The sequence below is a fragment of the Prosopis cineraria genome, unplaced genomic scaffold (assembly GCF_029017545.1).
Source record: "Prosopis cineraria cultivar Desert tree isolate PC_DT_omini unplaced genomic scaffold, ASM2901754v1 PC6, whole genome shotgun sequence".
NCBI lineage: Eukaryota > Viridiplantae > Streptophyta > Magnoliopsida > Fabales > Fabaceae > Prosopis > Prosopis cineraria.
The window spans coordinates 16,307,650-16,327,499 of NW_026555337.1; the positions used below are offsets into that span (position 1 = coordinate 16,307,650).

The 19,850-nt window shown below is 31.3% G+C and overlaps 1 protein-coding gene across 1 annotated transcript; it reads right to left on the reverse strand.

Annotated features, from left to right (window-relative positions):
• Positions 1 to 16,912: 16,912 nt before the first annotated feature.
• LOC129313657 (protein P21-like) lies at positions 16,913 to 18,138 on the reverse strand. Its single transcript, XM_054956938.1, has one exon. The coding sequence runs from the start codon at positions 17,796 to 17,798 to the stop codon at positions 17,109 to 17,111; it is 690 nt and encodes a 229-aa protein (XP_054812913.1). The 5' UTR covers positions 17,799 to 18,138; the 3' UTR covers positions 16,913 to 17,108.
• Between the last annotated feature and the right edge of the window lie 1,712 nt (positions 18,139 to 19,850).

The window sequence follows — 19,850 nt, forward strand, 5'->3', positions numbered from 1 at the left end:
CCTCTTCGTTGCTGCAAAATGTTAGTAAATTTTTTGGAATAAGTTAATAGCATGGTAACTTTAAAAGAAGAAACTTTAGTTTTACTTGCGAATAGAAACGTAAGTTTCTTCAGTCTTCTGTGTTACTAATTTATGTATGTTTACAACTTTGGCTTATTCTTTTTCTTTGGTCATCATCCATCTGCTCTCATATGCTCCTTCTTTTTTCTCAACGTAGAGTAAAGTAGGATTCATTTTAATAGCACCCAATCCCTTAAAGATGTTTAGATTTGTGAAAAAGTATGAATGACACCCATCTTTATGCCATGGAAATCAACCTTATAATGAGAGCAAATTGATGATAGTAAATTCTAGCATTGGCATTTTCTCTTCGGTGAGAAGGAAATAGTTTTTTTGTTGTTGTTGGGCTTAGCATTTACCAACATGGAAGTCGATTTATCTAGCCGAAGCTTGAAAACTGCAGTACTGAAGAGAAGACATCTGTTTCTGTGTTCATCAAAATTAATGACGAATGTGTTTGGCAATTATGTATAATTCAGAAGGTATAATGTCACAATCTGTGTCCTAGGTCCACTTTTAAGGTGATGTTTCACTCAAAAGGATTTTCTGGACTTATGTGCAAGGAAAATAATGCTTACAAACGATTGCTCAGCTACAAGAGTGTTTTGGGATTAAAGCTTCGATCAAATTCAACCGAGGAGAACCTAGATGCAAGAGCAGGCTAAGGTTGTGGGTTTTTTCTGGTGCCGCAACAAAGCTTTTTGAGGATTTCTTTTCATTTATTAATATATGGACATCAATGCCACTTTTCTGTGTAGCTTAAGCTTATTTTTAGCTTACTCATTGTTAATGTTTTTGTCTTGACAATGTCAACGTCCAGATCATCAATTAATGAGAAGGCATGTTCATGTTAATTTAGGCCTTACATGAGCATGTTCATTCACAGATTGTATGTCTTCTAAATTATTTTTCATATTGTCGATTTAATATGCAACTCAATTTGTGAGCTAAGGAGCAATATCTATACATCACGCTTTGGTTGTATCCACCAAAAAATAAGAGTTTAAAGCACTAGGAAAGTGTATTCTAACTCAACAATCAAAACAAACACTCAACAGTAAAAACAAACAAAAACTATATTCCAGTAGCCTAAGCATATTTGCTTGTCATGCTTTAATTGCATCCACCAATAATATTATGGGTTAGTGTGTACGAGCCTGCTAAAAAGTTTTTTTTTTTTTTTTTGCTGTTTCATGTAATCTTACTTTTATATAACTACCATTTAATTCATTATGGGACTATTATAGTGATCATGAATCGTTATGTGATTTTAATTGACATCAGAACAAGATATTTAATTTGACTGCCATTTAAATTTATTCTTCTAGGATATCGCACGGGAAATAAATGATAATTAAGAACACAATAGTAAGTTTTTACTGAAAAGCTGGATAATAAACATAGAATCTAATAGCAAGTTTTTGTACAAAGCATCCTTTCAATATTAATACAGTCGGCTAATCTATTTATATTAATTAAATTGATGATAGACAAGATTCTAATTAATTATGAGATTGTAAGTTTTACAGTTTTTTTTAGGGGGTAGGGTGTTATTCTTGAGTAGCTTAAACATATTTACTTCACAAATCTTAATTATATTCAGGCATAATATTATGGGTTAGTGTGTAGAAGGTCATTGCTATGCTCCTGCAAGTTTTCTTCTTGTTTTATGTAGATAATTTTGGTTTCATTATCTTTTAAATCTTTCTTTTTATGTAACTTAAAAAGTAATTTTTTATAATTTAATAAATTATTAAGTACAATATTTCTTTGCAACATATAGGGGTAATAAAAGCTAGTTAACTACTATATGTACGTATGTTGGTAGAAAAAGGGGCTAAAAGCCCAAAAGAACAGAAACACCCATCAAAACCACTTAGCCCTTATCAAACAAAAAGCCCCATTTATCTGCCGAATAGAACAAATTCCAATCGTTCCAGACTCCATCCACTAATGCAACCCCACTTTCAACTCAAAGTTGCATCTGGTGTCTTGTCACCGAGCTATTATCCCCTCTTTAAAAAACTAATTTATTAAAGTGTATACACTTATTTATATAATCATGATTCTTTTCAAATCTTTTTAATATGGTATATAACAATTACTGCGATCAATTGGTGAGGCTCTCATCACAGATGGTTTGAAAATGGTATATAACAATTACTGCGATCAATTGGTGAGGCTCTCATCACAGATGGCCCACCAAAGAGACTCATTAATTGAATAAATTTGTGTTTGTCTTTGATTTCATTTTGTCATAGAATCATTATTCTCTTTCCGAAAAACTAATCTATTGATATATACAGTGTATTCATTTATATAATCAAGACCTCTTCAAGTCTCTCTAGTGTGAGAAAAAATAGTTTGTTACCTTATTACCCTCCCTAAGGGTTGCATCACTTTAATTTGCCACTCTTGCTAATAAAAAAAAAAAAAAGGATTTAGCAAGTGAATCAATCCCTTTGTGGGCTTATGCCATGAAGACTTGAATCCTTGATTTTTTACATTATTCCAAATTTTATGCTTTTATTTTTTGCTATTTGAATTGAAATGTACCATATAGTAATTATATGATAAATTAAATATATATTATTTAACTACACATATGTATCAAAAAATATATTATAAAAAAATACACTTGTATATTATATTTTATTTTCAATTATTAATATGATAAAAATTTATATTTATATTTATATGACTCTTTATATTTTTTTAATAATCCTTTGTGGGCTTATGCCATGAAGACTTGAATCCTTGATTTTCTACATTATTCCAAATTTTATGCTTTTATTTTTTGCTATTTGAATTGAAATGTACCATATAGTAATTATATGATAAATTAAATATATATTATTTAACTACACATATGTATCAAAAAATATATTATAAAAAAATACACTTGTATATTATATTTTATTTTTAATTATTAATATGATAAAAATTTATATTTATATTTATATGACTCTTTATATTTTATTTTTTAATAAAATAATATTTTTGTTAGGTAAATGAACTTAAAATAAAATAAATATTAAATATTAAATAATTTTATTATGAAAAAAGAATATTTTAGTTAATATTTAAATATTATTTTTATTTTTAAATGAAAATAATTAAACATACAATTAAAAGTCTTTGCTAAAAGTCATTTTTTTGTAATAATTAATTAGAAATATAATCTCTCACTAACACTTTTAATATTTCAATAATTTTTTTTAAAGAGGCATAAAAATGCATTGCTAATTTTCTTATTAATTATCTTCTTTTAATGATGAATAAAAAATCTCTCATTAAATACCTTATTAATTATTTTATTTTAAAAATTGATTGACAGTCACTTGTTATTTTTTTTATTAATTTTTAGTTGAGCTATGAAATTAATATTTCTTATTTTTTTTTTAATTTGACATTTTTAGAGAAGGATAGACATCACTAAATTTTTTCACCAATTCGCATTTATTTTCTAGCAGTGTCTTTCCTCCTCAAGTCACGGATTCCCTACAGCAGCCTGCTACCCTTGCTTCGCTCCTCCTCACTTTTCTCAATAGCTGGAACCAAAGGAGAATCCAGATCGTGCTCCACCTTTTGAAACCCTTCCTTCTAACAAAGCTCAATATCAGTTAAAGCTCCCCTTTTAATTTAATATATTTTTTATTATTATTATAAAAGGTTATATGTAAATTATTAATTCGTTAACTTTTATATTAAATTTGTATACCCTTTTACCCCTGCACTCGTGGAAAAAGGAGTTTTTAGATTGGTTGTTTATTAAGGCTTTCTAAATCAATTTTGTGTGGATGTGGTTTCACTTTCAGGGACCGAAATAAAGTTGAACTTTCTAGATGGTTATTAAACCGATCTGGAAAAATGTTTTTAGATTGATTAGAATTCTAACCGATTTAGAACATGACGAATTGGAGATGGGGTCCCTCATTCCCGCCCTTATCACATTGGTGACCAAGTTGAGTTAGAGAGGGTATTAGTGGCAGCTGGATTGGGAATCTTCTCGGAAGCCATCTTCTCGGCGAGAGAAAATCCTGACCCTTTAATTCATACCTAATCTAATGTTTTATATCTCGCGACATCATCTCAGGTTAAAATAATTTAATTTTAAAAAATAATTATTTCACAATTTATTTCACCACTTCAGATATATTTTTTATACTAATAATTTAAAATTATTATTTTTATTTTCAAAACTTGTTCTAAAAAATTAGTCTGTAAAAATTTTTTTAAATAAGTATTTGTTAAATAAGTCAGGGCAGAGTTTGAATAAACTATACAGTAGATCCCTACAAACAATCTGAATAATTCTAAAAGCTTGCAAAAGCTTACAGTCTGGCTTATTTAAATTTTAACTTGACTTATTTCACAACTGTCTATTTAAATAAAAAATTATTTTGAACTATTAGTATAAAAATATATTTAAAGTGATGAAATAATTAAATTGTGAAATAATTATTTTTTAAAATTAAAATATTTTAATATGAGATGATATGACAAGATATGATACATTAGATATAGATTCAAGGGCCAAGATTTTCTAAGAGGATCGGATCCGAGTCAGTTTTAATGGTCCAAAGTCACAGGATCTTCAAGAGAGATGGGCATCGTCAAGCAAAAGGAAGTGACACAGTGGGAAGGAGTGATAGGTCTATTCGTGAGGCATAAGTGAGGGTGGGAGAAGTCTCAGCATGAAGGAGAATGGACTCTAGAGCAAATTAAAAATGTGAAGGATCTCAGAAAATAGGTGCTTGAATTAAACATAGAACGTTACTCGCCAAAGCATTAGATAGGTCATAAAGTCATATGGGCTAAGTGGCTGAAAAGTTATGCTCAATCAATAATCTAAATAAAAGGGCCGACCCTGAGCTTAATGAAAAGCCACGACAGGATGAGCATGATGAAATCCCACCAATTGCATACCCTAGACTGTTGGTACATAAAGACATAATCTCAAATAAGCCTGGATCTCATAGGAGAAGCATCATCGTGCCCAAGTATCTCGGCGAGACGAGTTGGTTACCAAAAATGGGAGATAGTGAGTAAAGACCATGCCATGAGCCTCGCGAGATTCTTGATTCTTTGGAGGAACATTCTAAGTTCTAAAGGAGAGGCTGCCATCACTCTATCAGTATAAATAGAGTACCAAAGTGTAGAAGAAGATAACAGTCAACACTCAGAAGACTCGCATTCTGCATCCATAATTTTTAGGTTTATCAATTAGCTTTATCTTCAATTCAGGCTTACAATCATTTTACATTTCAATAATAATAAAAAATATTTGTTCTACCAAGTCTTGTATATCTTTTACATTTGGGTAAATTGTGATAAGAGAGCCTAGGACCTTTTTGTTATCAATTGAGATTCAGCGTCTTTGACACGCCTGATAATTTGTTGTTCGCAAACGAACAATAGGAAATAAGAAATTTGATAAGGTTGTTTTTAAATTGGGTAATGAAAACAATTAACCAATGTAAGAAATTAAAAAAATAATTTCCTTTATCTTAAAAAGATATTTTAGATCAGTTTTGTATATAATTATTGGCATAAAACAAAAGTGTTGCACCCTTTACATGTGCTAGACACTTGCTAGAGGAGCAAGTCCTCAATATGAGTGTTGAATTAAAGATTGTGAGTCTTTAAGGTCCTTTATCACTGCTATCTAGAATATTTTTCAAATATTTTATTATTATTGTACATATATTTCAGTCATTATTAGGAGATATTATTTGATATTATTATGTAATTATTAATTATTATTATGTTGTCTTTTTTTATGTATATATTATACCTTTCAACTTAATAATAGACACAATATTTCTTCATATTTCTCTTGCTCCTTTCATGGTACTGGAGTCATATTTTTTCCGCTCCTTCTTCCAATATTGCATCTCCATCATCTGCTCGTTTCATCCCTGACACTGTTCTTGGTTGCTTTTTTTTTCCTTGCCTTTAAAATTCTTCCTTTAGCTTTCACATTTCTGATGGGCCTGCTATACCTTTTTCTCTTTAGCTTTTCTCTTGCCTTCACGTTCTGTTCCTTTCTGGTAGGGGACGCAAAAGCAGAATCATGCTAATTTAGGGACAGAACCCTGAAACAACAAAAACACAAGAACAAAAGGAAAGTGACGAAATTTATGACGAAAATAAAGAAAGGTATGAAGTAAACAATAGGATAATGATCAAGGCGAAGATCCTCTTAGAGCACCTACCTCTAGGAACCTCAACCTTCGAAGACACTACAAGAGTTGATCACGCTCTTGATCACGTCTGTTTCTCACACGGGATGCCACCATAAAGCACTAAGGCTCACAAGAGTTATAAACTCTAAAATAAATAATTTCATTCAACTTCTGTGTTCTTTACAAAAGGGAGCATGCCTAATTTATATAGGCTCATAGAAAAATATTTCCTAAAATTAAAACCCTAATTTCCTAATACTAAAAGGAGAAATAATGATAAAATATTCAGCCACATAATTTAGGAGATGTGATCCTAAAATTATGGGATTACAAAATTTAGAAATTAATACTATAATTAATTCTAACCTTTGACTAGATTCAAAATAGAAAATTAAATCAAAGGACCATTAAAATAGGAAATAATTTAGGAGACAATCAATGGATCATAAAGAATTTAAAATCACGCCACCCTTGACTTCTTCACTAGGGTTTCATGCCTCCTTACTTGCAAGAGGCTCAACTTGCAGTCTTCCTTGCATTGGGCTAAGGTCTGCATCTCTTGGACTTGACTCTTCATGAGTTTGGATCTTAAATACATTATACACGTATAGATGCTCTTCTTTGGGCTTGAGAGGAGTGCCCCAATGCTCTTCAAGCTCTTGAACTTCTTGCACAAGACTGAACAAGGCTTACTTCATGGCTTTAGTTCAGGCTCTTGTCATTGGACCTCCAATATATTGTAATGGGTCTTTAGGTATGTTGGATTATAAGTATTGGGTTCCTTCTATGTCACCATGCTCATGATTACCATCCTCAAGCTTCGTTGCCATTAATGCTAATCACCCATGCCATGGGGTCCATCACTTTCTTTCTTTCTTTTTCTTTTCTTCCCCTTAAAGTAGCATCTATTTTGTCTTCTTCCTCATTGAATTTTTTGAAACTTCTTGTAACATCCTGATTTTTAGATAATAAAGAAATTGTGGAATTAGGTTTTATTGAGGATAAAAAATTGATAATAATAAGAATTTATATTATTTGAGGTTATTCGAAAATAATATTATGGTTAGACATTTAATTATAAATTAAAAAAATTTAAATTTAAAACCACATAAGAAATATTTAGTTAAGATATAATTTTAAAATTTAAAATATATAAATAATTTTTTTATGTGTGTGTTAGTAAAAAAAGAGAGAGAGAGAGAGAAGGTGGAAGGAACAAAAAAAAGGTGAAAGGTTGTTTTCTAAGTCCTACATTGGTTAGATATGGGAAGAGAAGAGGTGTCTTCATATATAAAAGGAGGGGGTGTGTTAGGAAACATGAAGTGCTAAGATGCAATTTGAAAAAAATTGCAACTTACGGCCCAAGAGTTTGAATAATTAAATTCAAATCTATAGTCTTTTTTTAATATAACTGTGAGACCCACAATCCAACTTTTATATTATTTTTTTCCATCTCTCTCTCCCTCTCACGTTGCTCTACCTTGCAAGGGGGTTTATTTTCTTTTGTTTTTAGGTATGCTCTAACTTTTCTATTTAGATTAACATTTAAAAAATTACTTAGTTACAAAATTAATTTTGTAGTTATTTCCTAAATAATATTAACTTTCTAATGATATAATTATTTTGTAGAGTAGAGCAAATATTTTGATTAGGATTTTTCTATAAGATAGTTAATCTGATGATATGATGAATTAAAAATATAGGTTAAAGTTTAGGGTATAATAAATATTATAGAATATTTTTTTGAGGTTGAAAATCATGTAAAAGAATTTTAAGTTAGACTCTAGATCTATACAGTTGAATTTATGTTGAATCTGAGATGTAGGGCTGAACATTTAATTATTAAATATTTATTTAAGTATGAATATGTATTTTTAAGGCTATAGAATGGTGATTTGAGGCTTCAGGGTAATTCTGAAATTTTTAATTTATTTTTGGACGAAATTTTTAGAATATAAAAGGATGAAATTTTGATACTAGAAGTGATTTGAGGCTTAAATATAATTTATTAGGGTATGATAATTTTAGAAAAAAAATTTGAAAAGTTAAATGAGGCATACACCTTATTAATATGGATTTTAGGCCTAAGACTTTTTAACTCTTTAAATTAGAGTCATTTATTAATTTTAATATAAAATTAATATATAGTATTATGGAATAATTATGTAGATTGTATTGATAAAGAGAGCGGTGAAAGAGAAGTTGTGAAGGGGAACTTGTTGTTCAAGATACAAAGTAACTATTATTAATGTGTTGTGATGGGTATGTATGTGATTAGTTATGTGTTGTTTTGTTGTTTGAAAAAATTATGAATTATGAATTATTGAAAATAAATATTGTTACATACTTGTTTGGAATTATTGCCAAGTGGGTCAAAATTTATTTTTGTTTATCATAATGAGATATTATTATTTGGTTATATTTTTATTTGGATATTTAAATGATGCATGATTTATCAAGGTATTTTAATATATGATATTATTAGGAATTTCTGTTTGGTTAATTATTACCACGTGGTAAGCCCTCATTGGACCCAATGAGTGGCGTGTAACTTGATCCAACTCACCTTTGGTCGGGTGATTTGGCGTCCAAGCATGGCGAAAGGAAGATATAAGGTGTAGTCATGCAATTAAATACTTGTTTGGTTTGATTGGAAATACTATTCGATTAAATGTTTTTGTGTGCCCACTTAGCAATCGCATGATTAGTTACATCTATATGCATTATTACATATTAATTTTTGATTCTGGGACTTTTAAGTCTCATTCCCCATGGTTAATATTTTTCCAGGAGCAAGTTCGGCTAGTGTATGAGACACCATCTTTTATGTTGCCTCTTATTTTGAATCATACAATGTATCTAGTGTTAACTTAGGACATATCTTATTTTATGGAGCATATAGATTCTAATCCTTTTTATTAATTGCATTTATTATGATTAAGAGGATCATGTCTGTCCCTCTTGATTCTTAAACTGATTTGAATATTATGTCATAAGGATCCTGTCTGTCCCTCATGGTTCTAATTGTTTTTTTGGTTCACATAACAATATAAAAAAATTATATTTAGAAATTATTTGAGATTCTGCCACCTTAAAATAGGCTTACTAAATGCTGATTTAAAAATTATCATTTTCTTTGATATGAATTGTTTTTACATTATTTTTTATTAGGTAAAATTTTATTATAAATGTATTTTCAATTATCATGGTAGAGCTTATTCATTATATTAAATTCTTTCTATTATGATAGTCTATTTGTAAAATATTTTATTTATATGATAAAATCTTTTCTACCTTAGTAGGGTTTTGAAAAGAAGTTTAGTTATTTATTATCATGGTAGAAATTTTTCTACCATGATAAGGGTTCGATGATGTAAAAAAAAAATTTATTGAACTAATAATTTGCAAAAAATCAGTTTGAAAATTTTAAGGTGTTACACTTCTCTATCTGATTAAGGCAATCCATGTAAACTCTTTTATTTTGAGATTCTTGCTTTACCATAAAATTCTCACTTAATCACTGTCTCCTCTTGGTCTTTCTATTTTTCTACCCCTTATTCTTCAATGGAAAAATTTGATGTTGCTCAACCTATTTCTATTTTGTTGACTAGTCCTAACTATCGCTTATGGATGGAAAGTATGCGTGGTTTTTTGAAAGGTAGGAAACTTGGGCGATATATTACTGGAGATGTCTCATTTCCTGTTGGATCCTTTTTTGAAGATGACCAAAAATTTACTGATCGATTAGATGATTGGGATAGTAAAAATAATCAAATCATAACATGATTTTGGAATACTTCTACTGCTAGTATTCATTAGCAGTTTGGCTGCTTTGAAACTACTAAGGAGGTATGGGATCATCTTGCTAGCTAGTATACCTCTTTTGATTTGTCCAATTAATACCAACTGCAGAAGGACTTGGCTGTTCTTAAAATGGAGAAAGGTCAACTGTTGCTTGAGTTTTTTTCTAAGATGGAGGCTATTTAGGACCAACTAGCCTATTCTGAGCCTACTTTTAAAAATGATGAGGATGCTAAAGTTTTCTTCAAGTATACAATTCTTGATGGCTATTATTGATGATTTTAACCCTGTTCGTGCCTCTCTGCTCTACCAGAGCCCACTTTCGACTCTTGAGGATGGTCTTTCTTATCTTCATTTTGAGGAAACTTGTTTAGGTCTTCTCTAACGATCCCTTGACATGGCTTTCGTTGCTCCTGGAAGGAATTTTAAGCTTTGTCGTCACTGCCCTCAACCTACTTACACTTTTGATCAGTGTTTATATATTGAATGTAGAACTTGTCAGAAGAAGGGACATATTGCTGTGAATTATCCTTCTTTGACTTGTCGTTATTGTAAGAAGCTTGGGCATCTCATTAATCAGTACCCCACTCGACCTCCTAAACCTGATCAAGGAAGTTCATTCAAATCTAGTTCCTTATCATCGAAGCCTGCTCTATCTGTTACTAATGAGCCACCTATTGTTGCTACTTCCACTTTGGGATCCTCTTTTGTTGAACTTGAGTCTTTACTCTGCAAGCTTATCTCTAGCTCTTCCAGTCCACCTACTGCCTTAGCCACCCCTTCTGGTACATCTTCTTGGTATTTTGATTTTGCCTGTTGTAATCATATGACTAATCAGAAACATTTCTCCTCCTCCATGTCACCTAATACTATTGCTCACCTTTTATATACTGCTAATAACTCCTAAATGCTTGTTAGTCATATTGGTACTATTTCCTTACTCTCTCTGTCCATTCATGATACTTATTTGGTCTCTAACATTAGTTTTAATCTCCTATCTATTAGACAATTAGTTGATATGGGCTATGATGTTTTATTTAACAAACGTGGTTGTGCTGTTTCTAATTCTTAAATAGGACAGGTTATCGAGACTGGGCGTAAGGTTGATCGAATGTTTGAGCTCAATTCCTTGCATCTTCCTGAAGTCACTTCTTATAGATTATGTGCTCCCTCCACTTCTTCTTCCTTTGAATTATGACATCGTCGTTTGGCTCATCCGTCTTTAGTTCCTTTACGTCCTTTACTTTCTACTGGTCTTTTGGGACAAGTTGATGTTAAGACTTTACATTGTATCTCTTGTCAAACTGCTAAACAACTTACTTTATCATTTAATAAAAATGACTCTATTACTAATGAGTCTTTTGATTTAGTTTATTATGATGTTTGGGGCTCAGCATCCACTCCCTCTATGGGAGGCTTATGATATTTGTGATTTTTGTTGATGATTTCTCCTGTTATACTTGGATTTACATGATGAAAAGTCAATCTGAGTTACTTGATATCTATATTAAATTTACTACTATAGTTCGCACTCAATTCTCTAAAGTTATAAAAATTTTTCGCCGTGATAATGCCTTGGAATACTGTGATTCTAAATTGCTCAAATTTCTTAATGCTCAAGGTACAATCTCTCAATACTCATGTCCTTACACCTCTCAGCAAAATGGCCGAGTTGAACGAAAACACTGTCATATTATTGACTCAGTTTGGGCCCTCCTTATTTCTTCTTCTTGTCCTGAACGATATCGTGGGGAGCTACTTTAACTACTGTCTATTGTATAAATAGAGTTCCTATCCCAGTTCTTGGTAATATTTCTCCTTTCGAGCGCCTTCATGGTATTCCTCCTGATTATAGTCTTTTGAAAGTATTTTCTTGTGTTTGTTTTGTTCTTCTCCCTTCACATGAAACTACCAAATTGCAAGCCTGTGCCTGTGTTTGTTATTTTCTTAGTTATGACCCTAAGCATAAGGGTTATCATTTCTAGGATCCTATATCTCTTTGCATTTGAATCTCTCATCATGTTGTTTTCTGGGAACATATGATGTTTTCATCCTTAACTGATTTCTCCTTCATTTCTCTTCCTTCACCTTCTATTTTCATAGATCTTTTACTTGATCTTTCTTCAAGTGACTTTGATGCAAATTCCCCCATAGAGATCATTACCAATGCTACGCCCGCTCTTGATATGCTTATTGTCACACCTCAAGATGTTTCCACACAAGTCATGTCTCTTGAGCCCGTATTGTCTGACAATACTCGACCGCACCGTATAAGAAACTTGCCCTCTTACTTTAGTGATTACCATTATTTTTTCACTATTCTCTAATTACAGGAACCCAAATCCTTTAAGGAAGCCTTTTGTGATCCCTTATGGCAGTAAGCTATGAATGAAGAATTGCAAGCTTTGGAGAAAATGCACACTTGGGATCTTGTTGATCTTCCTTTTAGTAAAACTCTTGTTGGCTGTCGATGGGTCTATAAAAATAAGACTCATTCTGATGGCTCTTTAAAGCAATGTAAGGCTCGCTTAGTGGCCCAAGGGTTTACACAAGAATATGGTGTTGATTAAGAGGAGGCTTTTGCACTTGCTATGCGCATGAATTCTGTTCATAGTCTTCTAGCCATTATTTCTGTTAAGCACTAGTCTCTTCATCAGATGGATGTTAAAAATGCTTTTTTGAATAGATATCTAAAGGAAGAAGTGTATATGAAGCTTCCACCCAGGTATCAGCATCTGAAAAACAAGGTTTGTCGCCTTCGTCGAGCTTTATATGGGCTCAAGTAGGCTCCTCGTGTATGGTTTGCTAAGCTTAGTAACACTATAAGTCAGCTAGGCTTCAGTTGTAGTCCTCACAACTCAGCTCTTTTTGTTTGATCTACTACTCATGGTATTGTTTTGTTGTTGTTGTATGTTGATGACATGATTATTACAAGCAGTGATGATACAAGAGTCCAGGAGTTCACAATATACTTGGGGTAGCAATTCGAAATGAAGGATCTTAGTAACCTGAAATATTTTCTTGGACTTGAGGTCTATCATAGGAGAGGTAGTCTCTCTCTCTCTCTCTCTCTCTCTCTCTCTCTCAGGGCGAGTATGCTATTGATTTGATATCTCGAGCTTATCTTTCTGATGAGAAGGTTGAAAATACTTCTATCGAGCCAAACGTTCACTATACTTCCACTGATGGTGCCTTGTTAGATAATCCCACCCGTTACCACCAATTGGTTGGGGGCCTTATTTATCTTATTGTGATCCGCCCTGACATTGCTTATGCAGTCCACATTGTCAGCCAGTTTATGTCAGATCCTCGAACTACTCATTATGCAGCAGTTCTTCGGATCCTTCGGTACATTAGAGGCACTTTATATCATGGACTTCACTTCTTTGCTAGCTCCTCTCTTACACTGTGAGCTTATTTCGACGTCGATTAGGGTGGTGATCGTGATGATCGACAATCTACGATTAGTTTCTGTATCTTCCTTGGCTCTCCATAGACATATATTGTAACAATCAAGTTACAATCAAGATTGCTCACAATGATGTATTTCATGAACGAACTAAACATATTGAGATTAACTGCCATTTCACTCGGCAGCATGTTGTTAGGGGCACTATCCAACTCGTTCCAATTCGAAACCAAGCATCAACCGGTAGACTTATTTAAAAAGTCTTTTTGTCTAGGCCACTTTTAGTTCTTGGTAGACAAACTCAAGTTGCTTTTTGTCAAACCATCTTGAGTTTGAAGGGGAATATTATCTAAAATATTCTTCAAATATTCTATCATTATTGTGTCTATATCTCAATCATTATTAGGAGATATTATTTGATATTATTATATAATTATTAATAATTATTATGTTGTCTTTTTTCTGATGCATATATTGTACCTTTTAGCTCAATAATTGACAAGATATTTTTTTTTCATATTTCTCTTGCTCCTTTCAATCGCAATTCTCTTGAAATGTCTAAGTTATGTGAGTTATAGGCACAAAATTATGCATGGGAAAGTAATTTACATTGATTGAAAAGGAAATACAGTACGCAAGAACTTGGTAGTTCTGGTGACTTGAGTTTGAATGCAAAGTAACAAATCTAGTTGGGGCCTAGATCAGAAAGGGTCACATTTGGTTGGGGCTTGATTGTCTGGGAATCTAAGACCCTCTTTTTTTTTTTCAATTTTTAAAAATTATTTTTATTTTTAAAAATAAAAAATTAAAATCTTGTTTGGATGAATGTTTTTCATTTAATAGTTTCTGAAATTGTTTTCATTTTTTATTTTTAAAAACAAAAATAGAATCAACTTTAACTTATTTTCATTTTATTTTTCTTGTTTTTAAAATACATTACATTTGATTATTAAAAATTCTAGTTATCTTGATTAATTTGTATTATTAATCATCACTATTAACTATTTATAATCATAACTATCAATTCATTTTTTAATTTTAAAATTATTTTTTAATTGACATAATCAAACAAATTTTTATTTTATTTTGTTTTAAAAAATAATTTTAACAACTATACTATAAAAATAATCTTTCTTGCACCAATGAAAAGAATGGAATATATAATTTTGAACTTTATTAAAAGAGGTAAAGGAAGGCCTAAGAGATCACTTTTGAAAGTTGTTGAACACAATCTCTTAATTAATAATATTTTTAAAAGCTTGATAAATGATAAAGGATAATGACGTCTTGCAATTCATGTAGTTAACCCTATTTAATGAGATAAAGGCTTATTGTTTGTTATTGTTATGATATCAAATTATTTTTAACAATAAATGAAAATAGAAACCAAAGCAGGCCTTACTTGTTTGATTGATGGTGTTATTATGCCTTTCTTTGTGCTATATCAATTTTTACCTAGTGAGGTCATTTGCTTTATGATTGACTTTGGAATTCACCCGCCTTTTTTTTTCTTTTTTTTTTTTCCTTTTTTTTGGGGAACAATCCTCACTACTTTAGCACTAGGGGTGTATAGAGGTTAGACTAAGTTAGATTTTGACTAAATAAATTTGAGTCTGTATGATAAGTCAAAAACTTAAATAGGCTCACCACTTTGGCACTAAGAGTGTATATAGGTTAGGTTGAGTTAAGCTTTAACTAAATAAATTTGAGCTTGTGTAATAAGTCAAAGGCTTAACCATAGTTTGAAGCTTATATAAAGCTTTTTTTTATGGTTCAAGCTTGAGCTTAGTTAAAGCCTAGCTTGACATGAAAATCTATTTAAATGACTATTTAAAAATAAATCTTTTAAATAAACTTACATTTTAGTTTCAAATTTAAAAATAAATCTTTTAAATAAACTTACATTTTAGTTTCAAACATTTCAAACATACTTTAAGATTATTAGTAGAAATATATAACTTAATTTATCAATTAAAATATACAATAATTAAAAGAATTTATCAACTACAATCCAATACAATAATAAAGTAATAACATTAAAATTAATATATAAGTTTAATATGATCAAAAATATAATTAGAAATATAAGAAAATAGATTGATTAAAAATTAAATGATGAAATTAGTGTGTGTGTGTGTGATATATTACATAATGTGTATGTAAATAAGTTGGCTGTTGGAATCATAGGTTAGGGCTTAAAAAAATAAACTTGACTTATTTAATTAAATAAATTTAATTAAAAATCTAAATTTAATATGAGTCTATTTAATAAATGGCATGGGTTGAGCCTGTTCTCATCCCTCTTTGGCACGAAGTCAAAGTGCTCCGAGTTTTTATCGACACGTGTCGTGGCTTGACAGAGTTTCAACTCCTGTGTGAAACGCATCATTTCATTTAAACTTCAAGTACCTTTCCTTCTAGTCTTCACAGATCAAGCCCAGTTTTCTTACCTAGTTCAGGCCCAATAGTGTTGGATTCGGCCCACTTGTATATTAGGACAAACAATAACCAATCTATATTTTTTTTCCATTTATTTGATAAAATATTTTTTTAAAAATCAGTTGTATTTATAATTGATCTAGAATATAATTTTCAGATCAGTTATATTATTAACCGATCTAAAAAGCACCACACTAATAATTTTTTACAAAAATTTACTGGTTACATGTTTTAGATCGGTTGTCATAACCGATCTTAATTACGGATGTTAAATTCAATTTTCTTCTCCTAGTGGCAGAATTCATTTTTGGATCTGTCTTCGAGCAAAATTTAAGAGAAAATTGATTTGTATGACCTGTTCATATAATTTTTTCTTTTGTGGAATTCAACGTTATGTTCATTATTATTTACAGTTTCATCATATTTGGATGTAATAATAGACAACAAATGTGAAAGCATACATATATAAGATTCTATATATGTCTGCGTCCACATTAAAAGTCCGCCAAAACAAGTAGAAAGTGTATAGTGAGCTTGAATAATGTTAGTAGGTCATACCTCTATTTTTTAAAACATTTTATATCTTTTTAATTATACCTTATTAAATATCTTATATAATAACAATCAAAATTTCAATGCATATAACTGAAAAATAATTATAAAAATTAGCTGATATTCTATAATTTGGATTAAAAATGGCTCGTAAAAGATGCTATATGTTATGGTCTAAAAAGAGTAATTAGATTTAAATAATTCATTTGCTAAAAATATTAGTTCTCTCTCTCTCTCACACACACTATAACGTGATATTAATGCTTTGTTTTTTTTTTTATGCATATCCTAGGACTTGAACCGATTGAACCAAGCACCACTTGATTAATGTCATATTAATGATAGCTAATAAAAAACAACGGAATGAAAGGAGAGCTTGATACAGAAAGTAGAGAGGAAGAGCTGAGAATTTATTATAATTAATCTCATCGATCGATAAAGACATAAGCTAAGATATTGATGATGATTTTTTTTTTTTTTGGGTAAACAAGGGGCAAGGACCAAAAGTACAATCAGCAATACTCAGCCTCAATCAAACGAGAAACCACACATATCAGCAAACCAAATCAGACTACCACTACTCAGCATGCTTTCCTAATATTGGTTCTTTATTTATAGGTAGTAAGATGTAGGAAAACAAGGCACTACAAACTCAATACTCAAGGGCAAAAGACAACCTTGTAATTGGTTCCTCCTGGGCAAGTGAAAAGGCTGGTGGGATCGTCCTTAGGATAACTATAAGCATCAGGACACTTACCCTTAAAGAACATAGAATAATTAGTTGGTCCACAGGTTCTAGAAGAATCACTACAGCAATATTGTTCCATATTAAACACTGTGCAAGGATCATTACAGCCACCTGGAGCTTTCAGCTCGTTAGGACACTGTCCGTTCACATCAGCTGTACATTGAATGGTGCGGGTGCACCCATTAGAAGTTGGACTAAACTCCATGGGAACATTAAAACCTTGGACTAGTGAGATATCGTAGAAGTCCCTATTCATGTATTGGTTAAGAGAAAATTCTGCTAAGGTATTTGGGGCTGCCCCATATTCATTGCATGCGAGTAAACCTTTACAATCACCAGTTTCGCAGTGTCCTTGCCCTGATCCGTCGAAGTTGCAGTTGGTTCTGGCCCATATGCGAGCTCGGACGGTGCCGGCAGCCACGTCAAAGCTCCACATGTCGTTGGTGTTCAGCTGCCGGCCACCGCCCGTGGGCACGGCTGCGGCCCAGACTGTGTAGGGACATCTGTTTGTGACATCGAATCTGGCAGCCTGAGTAAAAGTAGTGAAGGTAAGTGCAAGGAGGAGGGAGAACACAGGAAGGATTTTGATGATGGATGTCATTTTTGGGATATAAATTTTGTGATGTACTGAAGAGAAGGGGGTAACAATGATGTGTACATATATAGGGTTCAACAAGCAGTGGTGTTTTGGAAAATTGAGACGATGATGATAAGCACGTACGAGTCAAGTCGGTTGTGCCAGTCAAGTCAAGATGCCTCCATAAAATATCTTGGCTAGTTCGGAAAATTGGATCAGCTTGGAATTGAAGACAGTGGATTGGAGGTTCGGGAGAGGAGATTCGAAGAAAGTGGAAGCCAATAATATCAAAATTGTTGAGCGTCAGAGGGGGGAATTGGGAGATTCTGGAGTTCATTTAATCTGATGAAGAGAAGAAGCGTCTGCTCAAGCTGTTTGAGAAAAGTCTTACAGTCAAGAATTACTCGGCAAGCAAACAATTCGGCTAATAATGTTAAAGACTACAAATTATTCTGACGTGTTACCTCCGCCAAGCATACAAAGTTGACTTGACTTGGAGGTATGATAGCCACTACCTCAAATGATCTCCTATAAATTATTGTCATCGTTTTGAAATATTACATAACTCAAAAACTAAATATTCTAATGAACTATTATTATTGACTTTAAAAGATAGATTCTTTTTCACATATTACAGCGTGTTGGGCATTGGCATATTTTTTGCACTCATAATCATTAATTAAGAAACCTATTAGTGCCCGTAGTATAATGCAAGGGTCTTCTGATATGCACTCGGTGACTTAGGGAAGACGACGTAGGAAACCGATCTCCTCCAGCGAAGTACGAAGAAGATTAAGGCAAATGAAGATGGACTTACAGTCAAACTCTAAAGCGCCTCAGTGGCGGTGGGATTCGCATGTGGTGCTCATCACCCAATACGGTGATCTTGAGCCTTCATTTTACCTCAAATGATTTATGCTGTTAATTTTAAATTATTCTTTATATATTTTTAATATTATGTTTATCAAAATAAAAATTTTAAAAAAAATTAATAACTAATCTGGCCAATACAAATTTGAAATTTAATCTAGATAACTTAATTAAATATTAAATATTTTATAATTTTTATAAGTTGTCTATTCAAATGTGCTTTAAATAGTATAAATATAATTTGGACAATCTTTTTAATGCTAAATTTTTCTTCTAATTTTTACAAATTAACTATTTAGATATACTTTGAATAGTTCAAATTTAATATTAATTTTTTTATAATTCTTATATAGTTTTATTTTGATAAATATAACATTAAAAATATTTTAAAAATAATTTAAAATCAATGACAAAGATCATTTGAGGTGAAATGATAGACCAAGATTACTCTAGGAGTGATGAGCACACGGTGATTATCAATCTTGATGAGCACCGAATAGGGATCCTTGAATCCAAGCTTTGTGGACTAAAGTTGGTATTGTTTGAAATGGTTTTGTTGGGAAATGTCATTGTTCATTTTATCATTAGTATTTTTTTTATTTTTATTGTTGTTGCTTTTGCTGCTTTATTTATTTATTTTTATAAGCTAATGTTAGTTACTATGATTAGTTGTTAGGGAATGATGCCTTCACGTTGATCTTATAAGAGTAGAGGTGAAAATCAAGGCAGGCTTGGCCCTTAAGGGCTTAGGTCCTAAAGTCTAGTTATTCAACATTTGACCTAATTCTGAACCTTGTCCCTCATATATAGAGTTTAGGGTCAGGCTTTTAAGCCTTCTTTCTTGAAAAAAATCAAACATTTTAATTTAAACAGAATATTTTAAAACTTAATATAAAATAAATTAAAGTCTCACGTAAAATTCAACAAAATTATTAATTTTAAATTTAAGATGAAGATTTTTAATTTTTATCAATGTAAATTTAAATCCTCCTCATTATCATTTAAAAATAAAATATTAGATCCTTTAAATGTAGGTCCACTTGTTGAAGATGGAGGTAGAGATTTAATGTCAATTATTTCTGCAATTTTTTCTTCATCACCTATAATAAATATTAATCCAATTGTTTCATTATCAATCAAATATATGTATGTATGTATATACATATATATAAAATAGCTTGACTTATCAAGGCTTGAAGAGCCGCC